The 17394-nt window shown below is 33.8% G+C and overlaps 1 protein-coding gene across 6 annotated transcripts in view; it reads right to left on the reverse strand.

The window, feature by feature from the left end:
- LOC109456629 (cadherin-10) overlaps positions 1–17394 on the reverse strand; it is a 145831-nt gene that overhangs the window by 38844 nt on the left and 89593 nt on the right. For all 6 annotated transcript variants that reach the window (XM_074329049.2, XM_074329050.2, XM_088796456.1 and 3 more), the window contains exons 3-5: positions 12846–13140; positions 11108–11227; positions 10505–10672 (exon numbers count right to left, since the gene is read on the reverse strand). In XM_074329049.2, the coding sequence (XP_074185150.1) occupies positions 10505–10672; positions 11108–11227; positions 12846–13140 (583 nt within the window). The remainder of the gene's footprint in view (positions 1–10504; positions 10673–11107; positions 11228–12845; positions 13141–17394) is intronic.

A 17394-nucleotide genomic window follows, 5' to 3' on the forward strand; every position in this document is an offset into this window, starting at 1 on the left:
TGTTTTTATCTTACAGTTGATGGAGCTTTAATTATGTGGTACACTCTCCATTTTCCTATCAATTCCAACTTACAGTTGTTTCAGATTCACTCCCAGGTGTCAGACTGAATCACCTGTTTTCTCTGCTAATGTTTAGAGCAGAGAAATATTTCTTAGTTTGGTTATCGACAAGTACAAAGACATGAATTTGAGGAGGAGAGAGGTAATTGCCATTCTGTATCACATGTGGAAAGTTATATTCAGAAGTAAAAATCTAAAAAGTAATATTGCAAAGACTTCTTAGGGACTGAGCAAAACATATGGCTCCGTAAATAAACGTACTTTGAGACTTACTGACAACCTCACACAGCACTGGAATTTTCATTATTAAAGATTTCAATTTAATCTGATGTCGTTTTGCCTTTTTTTAGAAATCAAGATTCAATATTCCAGGTCACTTGTTCAAACAAAAAACTTTTCTCATTAGGACCTTTGAACTTGAATATTTTTCTAAAAAGCTGCATATTTTGTATTAGAAATTGACAGCTCACTGTAAGAGGCTTTGGAGGAAAGACAAAGTAAGAGATGTCACAGGGGTGACTTCCTCAGGAACAACAAAAGAGATGCCAGAAAATAACTGAGAGGGGGGAAAAGGACAAAGTCAGGTTTGGAGCTTGGCAACAAATAGTTGCTGTTTTGTTTTAATAAAAAACAATGAGGTTCAAAGAGATATAATTTGTCTTTTTCCTTTGTTCCCTGCCCTTGTTTCTATTCATTTACATAAGAACTCGATTTTCCAGAGTTGAGATTAAAAACAAAAAAAAAACAAAAAAGAAAAGAAACACATATATGAATCAATAAAATAATTTAACATTAGTTTAATTCTTTTATTTGCTGTGTGGGTAATCTTATTGTAACTTCTCTATGCTGCATAATAATCTCAAATAATACTTGCTGTAAGAAAAATGACACAATTATGCACGTTTATAAACATTCCATTGTATAATGTTTAAAAGATGTTTCTTAATGAGCTTAACAGGAAGAAATTAAAAACAAGATAAAGCTCCTTGGAGGAAATTGCAGCGTAGTTAAGGAAATTATGCAATGCTAAATGGGCATTTAGGAGAGAGGAGAGGAGAGCTGAAAGTCACACCAGAGATTGACAAAGGATTGAGGCTTTGGAACTGAAGACTCTCACCGGAGAAAAGACAGAAACCTAAATTTGTGAGCCCTGGAGACATGATCACCAAGTTAGCTTTGGGCGTTTAATTTAAATTAGAGCAAAACATCTGCTGAACAATGTCTTAGTTTCCTGTTTGTGCCATTGAGAAAAGGACAAGACAAAGCTTACAGAGAGGTTGCCATTGATCCCCAGACTAGGGAAACCATGCTGGTGTAGTTCTTTGAAATTGTCTCCAAGTTGATTGGCATCAATGAATACACACTATTGCAATGTGTAGAGACATAAAAAGCATATAGGCTTCAGGGAGGTTAACATAACTTTAGTCATTCATGAACGTATTGCATTCTATCAAGTACTCAATCTCTTTGCAATGTGTCTCCAAGTAGGCATAGTAAAAACTCTGCAAAAGCAGTCTGAGTCTGAATATATTTGCACAGCTAGTTTTATATCTATTTATCTATACCTATACCTACCCAGAGGTATTTTCCAAGTTTGTTCCAGAGGAAACCATAATACAGAGGGAATCCTGTTACGCAAATTACCAAGTAGTTTAGTTTAGTTCAGTTTAAGGCACTTTCCACTGGAGAGTCCCTCATGGGTTTTTTTTGTTTAATTTCCACACAACGCTCTTTCTCTTAGGGAATTACATATTTCATCACACTTGCAGAATTGTATATTTCCTTAGTTATGTCACTTTAAACATTGAGCCAAGCTGAGATCATACATGTCTGTTTTCACTTATATATCATGTTTGCACCTCATTTCACGAACTACTAGATATTTTAAACCCAGTATCCTTCAATATAGAATGTTCAAATCAAATTGAAATCCCCGTGTCTTTCTTCACAAGCTTCTCTGGTAGAAAGCTAGAAAGTATTTTTTGCTCTCCCCTCGCCCTCAAACTCTTTATCGACCTAATTATTAATTCCTGGGTATCACCCCCTTAAATATTTCTCAAATCCCTACTCTCCTCAGCATTAGTTCAGACTCTCATCAACACTTGCTCTTCTGATCCAAGCAGTGTGCTTTATTGCTGCCAAAATAATTAGTCAAAATGCAGAACTGTGCCTGGTGATCTCCTAAACAATGCGCCCTTAGATAATATATGTGGCATTTTGTTTTTGTATCCAACCCTTTTCATAAAGCTAACACTGCCTATCCTTCCATTCTCATGGTTCACAACCCCTGCTTCAAAGCCCGGGGTCCAGCCATAGCAAATCACACACATTTCCTTGAATGTCACCTTTGTTCCACCCTAACAAAATTGCTCTCCCCTCAATGCCCCTTGTTTTCCTGCCTAGAAAACTCTTAAATAATATTCTCTTTCTTTCCCGATCTCCTTACATCTGAAGAGTTAATGATCATTTTATGATTTGTGTTCTAATTGACAAGTATTGTATAAATGTTATTGCATCATTCTCCATTATATGTGTGTACACGTATTAGGTTGGTGCAAAAGTAACTGTGGTTTAAAAGGTTAAAAATAATCTCAAAAACAGCAATTACTTTTGCACCAACCTAATATGTATACACATGTATGTGTATATATGTATATATACATGTGTGTATATATACTTACATTTATGCATATATCTATGTGTATATATTTATACACAAAACCAACATCTACATACAGAAACAAAGAGTGAGAGACAATATATGAGAGAAACTGCAAACTACACTATAAAAAATTAAAGGTGTATGTATGGGTGTTTGAGAGAAAGAGAGAGAGAGAGAGAGAGAGAGAGAGAGAGAGAGAGAGAGAGAGAGAGAGAGAGAGAGAGAGAGATTGCGTCTGCATAACCTTTCAAAATGCAAATCATTTGTAGATTTGTCCTGTATTTTATATCTCACTTTAACATTATTAGTTTATTATCATTTCCTAGCCTAGTTCCTACCACATTGTAGGGCTTCAGTCAGTGTTTAATAAATCAAGGAATGCTTTAATCACATTATTTCTTTGTAATTCTCACTAATTATAGGCATTGGAACCATGGTGAAAATCCCACAAATATTTGAGAGTATTTTGGTGGTCACAGAAAAATCACAGCTATATCTAACAGTGCTTTTGAAAATAAGGATATTCTTTTCTATGGATAATAAAAGAAGGGGAAAAGAGACATTTTTAATTCCCTTCTTTCTCACACTAAAGCATCTTCCTTGGGAAATACCTGACTCTCTCTCTAGCTGAAATGTACTTGATAATTTTGAATTATGCAGATCAGCCTGGGGCCTACATTATCTTGGAATCCCCAGCAGAGGAGAGGTTGACTCTATTTACAGAGTGAAAATCAGCACTTATTAAATTAAATCTCTCTTGTACTAGGCAAGGATTAAAGTAGTCTCACAGCTCACTGAATGTACACGTCTTAAATCCCTGTGTATATCATATAGACATTTCATTGAAAGACCATGTATCATGCAAAGTTGTTTATCTGTCCAAATTTGTTTACTTAACTGATCCCAGCAAAGGAGCCAGTCAAGCTGGGTCCTTACATATTGAAAAAGCACCAACCAGCAAAGGTTTGATTTTTCTGTGTTTGTATTAAAATGGACAGACATTTTAAGAATTCAGTATGCCCTACCTGAAGTTGGAAGTGAATTAAGAAATTGACTAAATGTGGGATACACTGTTAAAGACAAAAAGAGCCTTTGCTATACGGATTTCTTTCTTGGTATAGGAGTTAAAAGCACAGACTTTTGAGCCAAAGAAACTGGGTCCCCAACTTCTTATTTATTTCCTGGCAGACTTAAGTTTGTTTCAGGTTTTTATTTTTAATCAACAAAAAATTATCTACCTCATACAGATTTTGTGAAGATTAAATATGTTAATATTTATACAGAGGGTGCCAAAAATGTATACGCATTTTAAGAAAGGAAAAAAAAAAAAACTATTAACATTGTAATACTCAATATATACGAATAACAAAAGATGAATACAAGTCCTGTGTATACATTTTTGGGCACCCTCAGTATTTCATTCTATAGTGTTTAATGTATACTGTAAAACTGTGCCTATCACTATTATTTTTATCCTGCTGCTTTTTTTTTTTAATTTAGGCAAATGAGAAAATCCATATTTATGTATTTCAATGGGTTAAGTCAGTAGCCAATCAAGGTAATTCAGATAAAAGAAACAAACATAGATATGAAATATCTTTTAGGCTCTGATTGATTCTAGAATTGTTTACTATTGATTATGAATTGGCTGTAGGTGTGTGTAATCTTTAGTGATAATTTGGTGCAAAATAGAAAGAGATGGTATCAAAATACTCAGAAAATTAGGGTCCAATTAAATTTATTTGCACAACCAAAATTTCCCATCACCTATTATTTACCTTAATATAAACTTTCCTACAAGTAACTAATTCTGTATTAATTTTCAGAACTAATAATGGAAGGGTGAAGAACTGATTTTTTTCTACTATTTTCACCAATTTAAAAAAATGTAGTAGATAGCAATACATTCACTCTTTTGAGTGTGCTTGGGATAGATCTGGAAGCTTATATATCAAATTCTCATACATTTGATATTGATTACCTATATACAATGTATCCTGAAACATCTTAAGAAGATCAAACATGAACGCAAACATGATCATCACTTAACCATATGATATTGGCCAGCAAGGAGCCTGAGCAATCATATATTTTGTGTGCAGTTTATATATTTTTGTCCCTCACCAAGCCTCAGCTCAACTGACATTACATATATGTACTTGTTATTGGTCCCTGTCTCCTACTTGTCCACCTAAGTTGTGTCCAAATATGTCTGTGACAAAGCTAACAGACCAAGGACATGGTTTTAGGAAAGTTGGGTTTCTCAGGAGCCCATACTGTTAAAATGAAGGAAAAAATAATCTACTCTCTTTGTCTTTTGTCTCTGTGACAGGATGTGTGGGAAAGCAGCTAAATGTGAATAAAGGTCTGTGATCTTCTTGAACTATGCTCTAGAATTGGCTCATTTGTGCACTGGAACTTTCTCACCGAGTCTCCTCTGCTTACTTTTCTTCCTTCTTCTTGAGTCCTAGTGAAATGTTGTTCTAACCAAGAACTAGAAGCAAATCCTAGGCACCACCTGGTTGGCTGAGACCTTGACCATCTGCATAACTGCTTTTGTAAACTCTTTCTCTAGACCTGGACTTCCTTTGTGTTCTCTCTTTTTTTTTTTTTCTTTTTTTCTTTCTTCTTTTTTTTTTAATCCACAGATGAGCTATCCCTTAATCACCGACTCTGACCTGGTTAAAAGTCAGTATCATACTATTTTCTCAGAGATGCTTTAAAAAACGGGAGGTGGGGCATTTGGGCACAAATCCTGTTGTTATCCAGTGGGTTTTGCCAACTCCTACAACGATGAGGTTCCAGTAATTTAATGTTTGTATAGACTTTTCCCATGGAGTCTATTTTGTTTCTCTGATTTTAGGGAAAGAAAGAAGCAAATGAGGGGAATGAGACTAAAATATTCAAATGGGAATACCAGGAGGTTAAAGATGAGGAAATATAACATTTTTCTACATTAGCACAATGAAACATGTCAAAATTCAAGGACCATTGAATGTTTGACTGGTTGGAGAACAGGGAAATTTGCTCTAGTGTCTTCATTTATAGAAGCATTTATTTCTTTGTATGTGGTAAGTGCATTCATTTTGTTGTGGTTGCCAGGGTTATAGGTCTCTCCAGACTTAAGGTATTTGGTTGGACATAAAAGAATTACGATGTAGCATCAGAACAAGGAAACAATAAGATCAGAAACATTAGACACACACCTTCAAAAGGAAAAGAGAAGGGGGGGAAGTCTATGTATGGAACCTATTAAACGTTACAATTACTATTGAAGACATTTTATATACTCAACCTGATTTCTTAATTGCAACACTGAGTATTGGATATGCAACAACTGAGGCCTAGAGAAGCTGAATTGCCTAATTTTACTCATTTCAGTCTTTGAAATTATTGAGGCTTCCTTAGAGAAGGCTCCCCTGTGCATCCTTCTTAAAATAGCATCCCTATCCTTCTCTAGTCCTTTATCCTTCTTTATGTTCTTCACATCACTTACCACACTACCTGACATTAAACTGTACACTCATGTGGCTATCGCTTTTTTGTCTACACCTTTAACCAGTAGCTCAGGCTCCTTGCTGGCCAATGTAGCCTAATTCCTGCTTAGAGCCTGCGATGTGGGAGACTCTCATAAATTCTTTACTGGCCCACTCCTCACCCAGAATATCTTCTAACTACTATCAGATATTCCTTTTGTATGTTATTTTCTTGTGCATTTCAGCTTCTTCGTGTGCAGGCTTTATTTCTTCCATCTTCTTCCTGCCTATTTTTTATTGCTCGACTTGTTATCCTCAAGCTTCTTCTAAAACAATAATAATTTCTACTTAAATGTCCTGGGAAAGATCATCCACAATTAACCTCTATTATGTCAATCCCAACAGCTGCTATCCAGTGCTCATTACTGGACTTCTTCAAAGCAATTATCACTTTTTTTCCCCTTTCTATCCCTTGTTATTCTGTTTTTCTTAGAATTATCAAATTACAAAAATATATTAAAAAATAGAAAATACAGGTAAGCAAACATTATAGTCACCTATTGTTTCATCACCAAAAATAACCCTGTCACTTTGAAGCATGTTCTTCTTTTCCTGTGCAGAATATGCCCTTTCATAAATTGGCAACTTTGCTAATTTCCAACTTCATGACCTCTCTTTTCCTGTTCTTATGTCTTACGGTAGTTGTAATAGTTTTAAGAAAGGATTTAGGTTAAGCGACAGGTTCTCCCAAAATAGCTTCCCCTGTAAAGGATGAATCATTCCCCTTTTCCTCCCCATTTTGGATGAGTGCTGCCCCTCTGTACACCCATTGCACTCTGCATAGTTTCATTACCACACTTATCATTTCATAGTGAAATATCTTGCTAGACATTAAGCCGTTGATAATCAGAAATCAAGACTTATTAATCATCATGTGCTTAACTGGAAATACAGTGCTGGAAGGTAAGCACCAGATTTTGTCCTTCACTTATTGCTTTTAAAATTAAATTAAAGCTCTTTAAATAGCCCAGGATTCTGAAACAATTTCAACAGAGATATCTTTTTGAGTGAAAAATACAATTTCCATCTAGAGCAAAAAAGCAGAAAATAATTTTGGGACTCAGTTTTTCAGGTGTACCCCAACCTTCTAATCTGTTGCCTTTCTGTTAGATTCATTCTGCTGCTGCATGTTATATGAATAGTCACATATTTATACACCTCTAAAACCACAAGATCATAATGATCACTTCGATCAGGCACTTGGTTATATGTTGGTTAATACCACTGACAATTTACTGTTGTCAATGTTACTGTGAGTGTAGGGCTCTCTGATCTAATCTCCCACCACCTCTGTGCTATTTAGTATGATTCAGCCACACTGGTCTTTAGAACTTGACATACATCATTCAGTTTCTAACCTCAGGATTTCTCACATTATTCCCTCTAATTAGAAGATATCCCCCATCTCTGTATATGACTGGATCTAATTCACCTTGAAGTGTTCTTACAAAATATCACCTCCTGAATGAGACCTTTCCTTATCCTACCCCTGTCACACACATATTCCTCTTTTTCATCCAAGACCTGGTACGTATACAGTGCTTTTCCTTAGGTATGATCTGCCTCCCCTGCTTTAACGAAAAGTCCTAGGAACAAAAAAGCAGTGTTTTTTGTTTTTTGGGGGGCAAAATTCATATATCTAATTTCTAAAATATTGTCTGGTGCAATAGTATTCTCAATAAATATTTTTAGATAAATGAATATATGATTTCACTTGAACAGATCCTCATGTAACACATCAAAATTTCTCAGCCTCGGCACTGTTGATATTTTGAGCCCAGTAATTCTTTGTCATGTGAATTGCCAGGATATTTAGCAGCATCCCTGGCTTACACTCACCAGGTGCCAGTAGCACCCACCAATGCAGACAAACAAAAATGTCTCAAGAACTTGTGAAATGTTTTCTGGGGCCAAAACTCCCTGACTGAGAAATACTGCTACAGACCCACACAATAAACTAAGCTAAACAATGAAAGAAGATGTCTGCATTTTCGTGTGTCCCTATGCCTTCCACGTGACTGAGAATGTTATCCTCCACAGATGTAGCATATTGGGAAATGTTGAATTTGGAACAGCCAATCTGTGTGGACGTTCTGACCCTACTTTTATAATATTTAATTAGTAATAATAATAATAATAGTGCTACAGCAGCACTTGCACAAATCGACATTATTGAGCACAAAAATACACAAGTGGCAGTCACTGAGTCACATACTTCACAGGCATTGAATTGTTTAATTTGATACCACTCCATGGAGTATGAATTGCTATCTAGTTTTACTGAATGGCACTGAAAAATAGAGAGGTCAGTTGAATTGACCAAGGTGGATACACTATTAAGAAGACAGCTCTAGGACTCATGCAGGATGACTCCTAATCTGTCCCATTTGACAGCCACTAGCCAAGCCACCAACCCTCACATAGCTATTGATTGGAAATGAGACTTGATGTAACTGGAAAACACTTGATGTAAGTGGGTATTCCAAAGAATTAATAAATAAAAAAAAGATGATGTAAACTATCTGGATAAGTTTTATATCAATGATATGTTTAAAGGATAACATTGGGTTAAATAAAACATATGATTAAATAAGTGTCCCTGATTCTATTAATTTTTTAAATATGGCTGATAGAAACTTTAAAATTACATATGTGGCACACATTTTTGGTTGCGTTGTATTTCTATACAGCAGAACTACTTTCTGTTTATCGTTTCCACTCTGAACCTTCTTTACTTCTTCTGTATGTTGGGTATAATAATAATAGCAATGAGTCTACACAGGCTTGTTGTGAGATTTCAGTGATATTCCATATGAAGGTCTTCATAAACAGTGGAACTCTCTCCACATCTTGACTATTTAATGCAATGATATTAAAAATTTTAAATTAGTTTTCCAGCTGTTATAAAGGATTGTTACTGGTTTTCTTTTCCCTGCCAATGTTAAATGTAACCTGGAGCTGCAAACTGATTACCTGAAATAACATTAAGCAAAACACACAGAGTTGAACCAAACAGCACAATAGCAGACATGAGGGTCATGTCCCATAAATAGCTAACAAAAGAATCATCACAAATACATAAGCATATGATTAGTCTGCTCAAGAAAATTCTATTTGAATTTCATGATATTTCCACACACATGATTTTAACAAGTCAATTCAAATCATGCACTATCAATAATCAAAGTTAGATAAAAAAATAGCACAAAAAGAGGTAAAATGCACTTAAAGAGTCAAAATAATACAGTGAATTCTCAGACCATAATTCTTTCTGTGCAATGGTCTTTAGTATGAAGATATAAACATCTCAAAAAGCTGTATTTAAATACTTTATGACAAAAGTACTTTATGGTAAAAAACACCTAAAATAGGGAGATAACTCAGAAGTTAATACACAGCAAGCCCTAAAAATTAAGTACGTAGATTATATGAGAGTCGACATTTTATGCCAAATTCATGAAGTTTCACAACATGAAATTCCAACTTGAACGCTAGGATCATTTAGATCAACAGTAAATGGTTACATCTTGGGAATATCCATTGAGACCTGATAGAATCCTGTCCAGTTGCATGTCTATCAAATTTGTATAAGAGGATAAATACATGGATTATGTGGCCAGAAGCTAATGGCTCTTAACCTATTATTGACCTATTTTGAGAATTTGAAGGTGAATTCTGTAAAACAACATAGATCTATACATAGATCAGAAATACAAAATGTTGTAGTATGATTGTCATTCCAAACAGAGATATTAAATAAAAATCTAACACAGATCTGATTAGTTTGTGAAGTTCTCCCTACGTAGCCCTTTCTAACATGTCAAATTAGAGTTTTTTATTGAAAAGCTTTACCCTCAAGTTAAGATCCTCCTTATTAAATTCTAAGTGGAAATAAACACATTCATTGTAGAATTATGACTTACTTTGTTTTCCAATAAAACATTATTTCCTTTTGCTAACTGAAAAACATACTTTTAGGTTATAATCGTAGATGCCGAATATATGCAGGGATTTTGTGATCATAGATCTTCCTGTCTCTGAATGAAATATGTCTGAAATATTTAATTTTTAACATTTCAATTAATAGTGAATTCATCAGCATTTCCCGCTTTTTTTTTTTCTTTTCCATTTTTGTAGCACATTTTTCAATGTGTTTTATATTCAGTGATTGACAACTTTTTTTTTTCCTGTTATTTTTTTACTCTAAAGCTTTTGCCCTGAAGAAAGAACACTAAAGGCAGCTTACTCTGTGGGAAGCGAGGTGGATTGTCATTGACATCTGTCAGCGTGATGTTCACCGTCGTGGTCCCCGACAAGCCTCCCATCTGGCCGCCCATGTCTTTAGCCTGGATCACCACTTGATATTGCTCCCTGTTCTCTCTGTTCATGTTTGGTAACGCAGTCCTGATGATACCTTGAAGAAAATACAAAAAAGCATTTGTTATCTTCATTAAAATCTCAATTAATTGTTGATTAAGCCCACAACATGCTTATCTACACTAGGGGCTTCTGAACGGCAAAATATGTTTTTGCTATTAAGTTTTACTGTCTAGAAGTTGTAAAGGTGATTCAATGTAAATATTTTACAATGTGTGGTGTTATTCTATTTCCTAAAGAATGCCATGTGTGCTGTACAGTGACATAAACCTGTATTAAAAACATACAAACAGGTATATGTCCATGAGCTGACTCAATCATGAAACTTTGAGATCTGAAATAAATCCTAAGTGTGGTATCCTCATGCTTCTGGGAGTATTATGGCTAAGGTTGTATTCTTATTTTCCCACCTTTCTTCAACTTACAAAGATCATACAAACTGTTAAATTAACAGCGATTTATGGTTCCTGACCTGTTTCTGGCTCCACAGAGAAATACGGCTGTCCTTGAAGGATGCTGTAAATGACTCTGGCGCTGTTCCCGTAGGAAGGGTCATCGGCATCTGTAGCTGTGACTTGCACCACAGAAGTACCTGAAGTATCCAAATTCAGCTTAGTTCTGCACAGCACCAGAAGGAGGAGCAAAAGCACTGGTTTTCATGGAAGACTTGAATGATTTTTGGCTTTAATAATGACCTCTTAAAGAAACATTTATATATAATTTAGGTGAAAATCATATATATATATATATATATATATATATATATATACACACACATATATATATATACACACACATATATATACATATATATACACAAACACATATATATATATAATTTATATATATGTATAGTGTTATTACAGGTAAATGCTGAATTCAACTACATATTTATTTAGCAAACAGGTGTATTTTTATGCATACAATAGATAATGTTACCGCATATCAGATTATAATAAATGTAGTCAATTTACAAATGCTTAGGTTTTACGTTTAAATTTATTTTCACATAATTGATTTGTTTCATATAAAGGTCATATCTAATCACAAAGGAGTAAGTATGCTTCTCTTTCCCCTATCCACTAATTAACTATAAAATAATTAACATCTGCTCTAGAATACAATTTTATGAATAGATTAAAATTTAAATTTAGAAACATTCCAAGATGAACCCATGTTCCATGAACTAATAAAAGCTATTTAATAAAGTTCAAGATATTTAAAAGGGCTTTATAATAAGGCAATTGTGAAAAGTCCTTGGGATTTAGTGAAGTAAATATTAAATAATCCCAGAACAATGCTTTTGAGAAATGCAGAGTTGAAAATTTATTATCACAACTGTTACAAGAGGGAAAAAAGTATCACAATTGTTCCATTGGTTTATACAACTTCTCCCACATTTAAGAAATGAATCTATTCTACTAAATCCAAATATATAGCTCTAAAAATATTCTCATTGTTTTTGATGTTTAGTTTTTTAATCCTCTATTTAATAATAATAAAAGGCTTAAATCTCTTTACCTACAAATATAATTTCTACTTATTTATGAAGATGAGGGAAATTTCATTTTCTTGAATTTTATACTTCTAGTACGTTCATGTCTTTGGTCTTAGAGGTTTACACTTAAACTAAATGTAATTTTATATCTGCACGTGAATTTTCAACTGATATATTTGAATAAAAGATTTATATCAGCAGACTTTTATATATAATGGTTATAATGAAAGGTTTTAAAAAATAATTAATATTAAACAATTGGATAATCTCATCAATGCTATCATTCATATTATCACAATAATCCATAAAAATTCTAGGCAAATGACTAGAGTATATTTGCAAATACTAAATGTACCGTGTTCTAAATGTACTTATAATGCCTTTGAGTTCAGAATTTCACACAGTTGTTATCCAAATCCATGTGACAGAAATATATATATATTTTCATAGTTTTCTATTGAAGTTCAATGGTATTTTCTTGGATTTTTGAGGAAAGTGTCTACTTATTTGTATTGTAAAATTTACAAATCAATAGGAAGTAAAAAATGCATTCTTTTATTTTGAACTCATATCCTAAATGAGGAAATTGAATATGTATTCTGAGTAGGGAATCAAAGGTGATTTCAATCAATTGATCATAATATTTTAAGAATTTCTTGATTTTTAAAAAAATACTTTTTGAACCCCGTCATAAATGCTGTAATGAACTTACCTACAACAGACATTTCAGGAACACTAGCTGTATAAATTTCCTCTGGGAATGTTGGCTCATTGTCATTGATGTCATGGATTTTGATCACAAACTCAGACTCTGGTTCTACTGGCCTCAAAGTTCTTCTGTTAATAGCTTGTGCACGTAGAGTATAAAAGGCCTTTTCTTCCCTATCAATTCTTCTTGTGGCATGAATATCACCTGTTTTTTCGTCAATAATAAAAAGAGTACCAGCTCCATCTCCAGATAAAATATATTTGAGTGATCCATCTCCTTTATCTTGGTCTGAATGAAGCTAAGGGGAATAAAAAAAAGAGAATATCCAGGATAATGTCTGAAGGTACCTAATGCTGAAAGAATTCAAAGAAGATCTCTCATGTCCCATCACTGAATAAATGGGGTCAGTTATCTTAGTTCTTGAAATGAGAGTTGAATAAATATGATCACACGCATATAGTATATACTTTAAACAATAGGGCTTGCCTTTCATATACCAGGGTGATTTTTATTCTAAATGGGAAAAAAAGTAATAAAAATAAATCACACACATTTCCCCTCTTTGCTTTGCTTGGTAAATAACCACTTTCATAGGCAAATAACTCCTGACCAAGACAGAAGTCATCAGTCTTGATATGCTGGTGTAAACATTGCCTCTCTCATCTCTTTCTGTGAGTGGAAAATTCTTTTACTCTCGTATTATGCAGGACATTCATCTCCTATAAATGTATTATTAATTATTGCATTTCCATTTGGGGGATTAGTGATATCTTAAGAACTGTAAGACAGGCAAAGTTGTATGAAACACAGCTCCTATGTTAGAAATACCTTCTATCATTTGGGGTTCATACATGACACTGACTGCCTGCAAATACCTGTGGGTCTCAGAACAAAAGTACACATAGATGTCTATGTAACACTTGTCTATATATTTTGAAATTATAAATCAAGTTAGTGAACTATAAAATAAAGTGTTCTATTTTGTCAGAACTATGTTCTTAAGGACCTCAGACAACAAGTTGGGTGCAGACACAGGCAGTGCGAGGCAAGCCTTTTTCTGCCCCCTTGCCTATGGCCACACACTAACCTTCCAGAATCAACTCATCATGTCAAAGAGCTTTGCTTTCATTCATGTGGACATCTCGGCCCAGTGCACCCTCTATTTCAACACAAATGATAGACAAGGAGGCCATGTGTTATGGACAAATTCCATCTGTGTTGTCTTTTACAGATGTGCACCAGGCAAACCCTCAGAGTTAGAGGTGCATATAAATGGAGTAGTGAGTCTGGTCTTTGGGTGATGGACTTGGAAAAGAGAATTTCCTAGGGCCTAGAAGCAAGTTCAGGGATGTTTGAGCAGGGGATAATGGATCCCAAGTACCTTGAGTATGATTTGGAAATGGATGTGTGGGGGCCAGATATGACTATCCCCTGCTTCCCATGGAATTCTTTCCCTGAAGGGAGAGTCTTAGCCATAGGAGGGACAGAACATGGCTTTGTAAAGCATAAGGTTATAAGTTTCTCTTTAATTGTACCACTCAATGAATAAACATTGCCTATGCTAAGATCACAGTTTGATTATTTCCAATAAGAGACTATGCTTTTTACATTTATTGTTTTTAGCAATAAGAAATAAATTTAAAAAAAAAAAGTGTAGATTTTCTAAATTTCTATAAAGCATTATAACTTAGAAATCATCACATAAATGTTCTTTTAAATATTTATATATGCAATGCAGTCATAAGTCAGAAAAGGCAGACTGACCTGTAGCCTTGAGATTTAAAAATTGGAGAAAATATTTTTCAATTATGCAAAAAAATTAGAGAGATACTTATCTAAATAGGGTTTTTTTTTGCTCTTTAGATCACTTACATTGATACATATTTTCATCTAATTACATGTAAAATATTAAAGGGATCACTTTTTATGTAAAGTATTGTTTCTTTATTTGAAAGTGTTCTTTATAGGAGTTTATGCCAATGAAACTAACTGTGAAAACATTTGTATATGGACATCAAAACTGTTTAAATTAAAGACAATATTTTAAAACACACACATATGCCTAACATATTGTATGACTGGTATTATTGGATCTACAAAAACAGGCTACTTTTTGTTTAATGGTTTGCAGTAATTAGCATTTAGACATCAAATTTGGATCAAACTCCATTTTTTTTTTGAGTTCTGGGCAAATAACTCATCATTATAAACATAATGGATAAAGAAAACCCAAAATGGCTATGTACTTTGGAGGAAAAAATAAAGAAGCCAGGTAACAAATAGTTTTTTACTGCATTTTTAGCCATTCATTGACAACAAAGTAAGGTTGAAAAACTCAAGAAACATCTGCTTTTAACTAAAAAGCTCTCAGAAGTAACTTATGACTGTGTTGTCCAGGGAACCACTCTCCAAAAGTCACAAGACTGATGCTTTTTAGTAATTGAAAGTGCACATAGTTTCTGGGAAACTTTCCAATTATATAAATGCGCAACACAGTGGCAATTTTCCAAATGGCAGACATCAATTTCATGTTCTGTCTAGGAATAAAAATAATTCAAGAAAAGATTATTGATATTATCAGGTATTTGATCAGATAACTTTGTGGTTTGTAGTAGACAGGTATGATGTTTAGTGTCTACTCATTCAACAATTTTAATTGAGAAATATTTGTTTACTCTCATAGGAATCAGGTACTTCTAAAAGTAAATGAACTATTCCATTTTAGTGCTACGGAAGATTTCAAACACTACGGAAATTCACAGGGCAGCCCCTAAATCAGCCCACAGAAATGAGTGAGGGTTTCCTGAAGCATATAATACCTAACCTACTCAATAGAGAATGAGAAGTCGTTTAAACCTGGGGAATTTTTTGCATGTTACAATTTTCACATCTCATGAAGAACACTGGGCAGATATAGAATATAGATTTGCAGAAGAGAAAGGTACAAGATAAGATGTGACTCATTAATACCAGTTCTACTACCCTAATCAGTTAGACATGCAAAAAAGTTGCTAGTACAGTGAGATTATAATTTTTATAATGCTCAGTTTTGGAATATGAATCACAGCAGGAATTTTACCTTCATTTATAGGACAGAGAATGGAAATTAAATCTTGTAATTGGGCCATATACTATGGTAGTTCCTATTGGATCAGAAAATTGAACATGGTGGCAAGGAATCAAAGAGATGAGGGCTGGAAGTTGGACTGTGGTTTTAAGAATCTGAAATTAAGATTTCTACCTTGTCATAATTAAGAGCAACACATTAGATCCATGAATTTATAATTTTTGGTTTTAAGAAACCCAACTTATAATAAATTTTTCTTGAACCAGGAGAACTTACATAAAAGAAAAGAACCTTTTTTTTTTTTTCTTACAGAGGGAAACAACTGCTCACTAAAACTAGAAAAAAGGGCCAAGATGAACCATGTCTGCGGGCTTGACATTAGCCTATATTTAGCAAAATACTATTTAAATAAAGATGTTTGAGACAAGTAAAGAAAGTAAAGAACAAATAAAGAAACTACAACAGATATTTACTGTAAGGCAGAGGGATGAATTTCTAGACTACCTGAGATTTGGGGATTGCTCCCTCACTTAGATGAATGTGATGGGAGACCAGCGCTAACTAATGTTGGTTGATGATTTCCTAACAGGTACAGAAAGAGAGCAATGGGGCAAGTTCTTTCATTATATATAGTCTCCTGTCTATGCCCCTCTCCTTCTCTTCAAGTTTTTAAAATTTATTTTAGTTACCTCTTCTTTTGCATACTTTCCCCACCCTTACCCTGGTATTGTCTCTCTCCCTCTTTTCTTGTGTGTGAGATAGAATTTTATTTCACATTTCAACTCATTTACTGAGTAATTATCAGACAAGTGTTAGTCCTAACAATTGTAGCTTTCTTGTTGTTCCTCCCTTTTATATTTGGGTATTAGGTACCAATACTTGGATTTATTAAACATTTAATTGAACAAAATCAGTTGTTTATGTTACTGAGAAGTAAGATTATGGATTACTTGTCAAACAAATTTATAGCATCGACTTTGAAATAACTTTTATATTGATTTGACTTAGTGATATTTTATTATGTGAGACATTATGTTTTCGTTAAACACAGAAAAAATGTCAGATTATTGTGGCTTTAGTTCCTCAGTAACACCTGTTCTTTAGTGTGAAACATTTGTGCCACAAATCTTTAAGAAGAATTTTATGTTAATACTGACCTTTCCTTTCCTTGAGGAAAACCTATTAAAAATTCACAACATGCTGTGTTCCTTGTAAATTCAGAAGCAGATAAGGACATGGCAAGACACATGACAATTAATAAAAACAGAACAACTGGTACTGTGCTGCACATTTAAAAGTCATTTTCCTATTATTTAAGTTCCTAATTTAGATGTGGTTAATTATAACTCACTTGCTTATACTGAGTAATTTAATAAGCAAAACTAAACAATACACTGAATTTAAAGAAATATATTAACTGTGGATTAAGTAATGAAAGTCTGGTAATTTGAAATGTGGCAGGTTTCTGACTATTTTATAACGTTT

The sequence above is a fragment of the Rhinolophus sinicus genome, chromosome 3 (genome assembly GCF_057876585.1).
Source record: "Rhinolophus sinicus isolate RSI-liver-muscle chromosome 3, RSI-T2T, whole genome shotgun sequence".
NCBI lineage: Eukaryota > Metazoa > Chordata > Mammalia > Chiroptera > Rhinolophidae > Rhinolophus > Rhinolophus sinicus.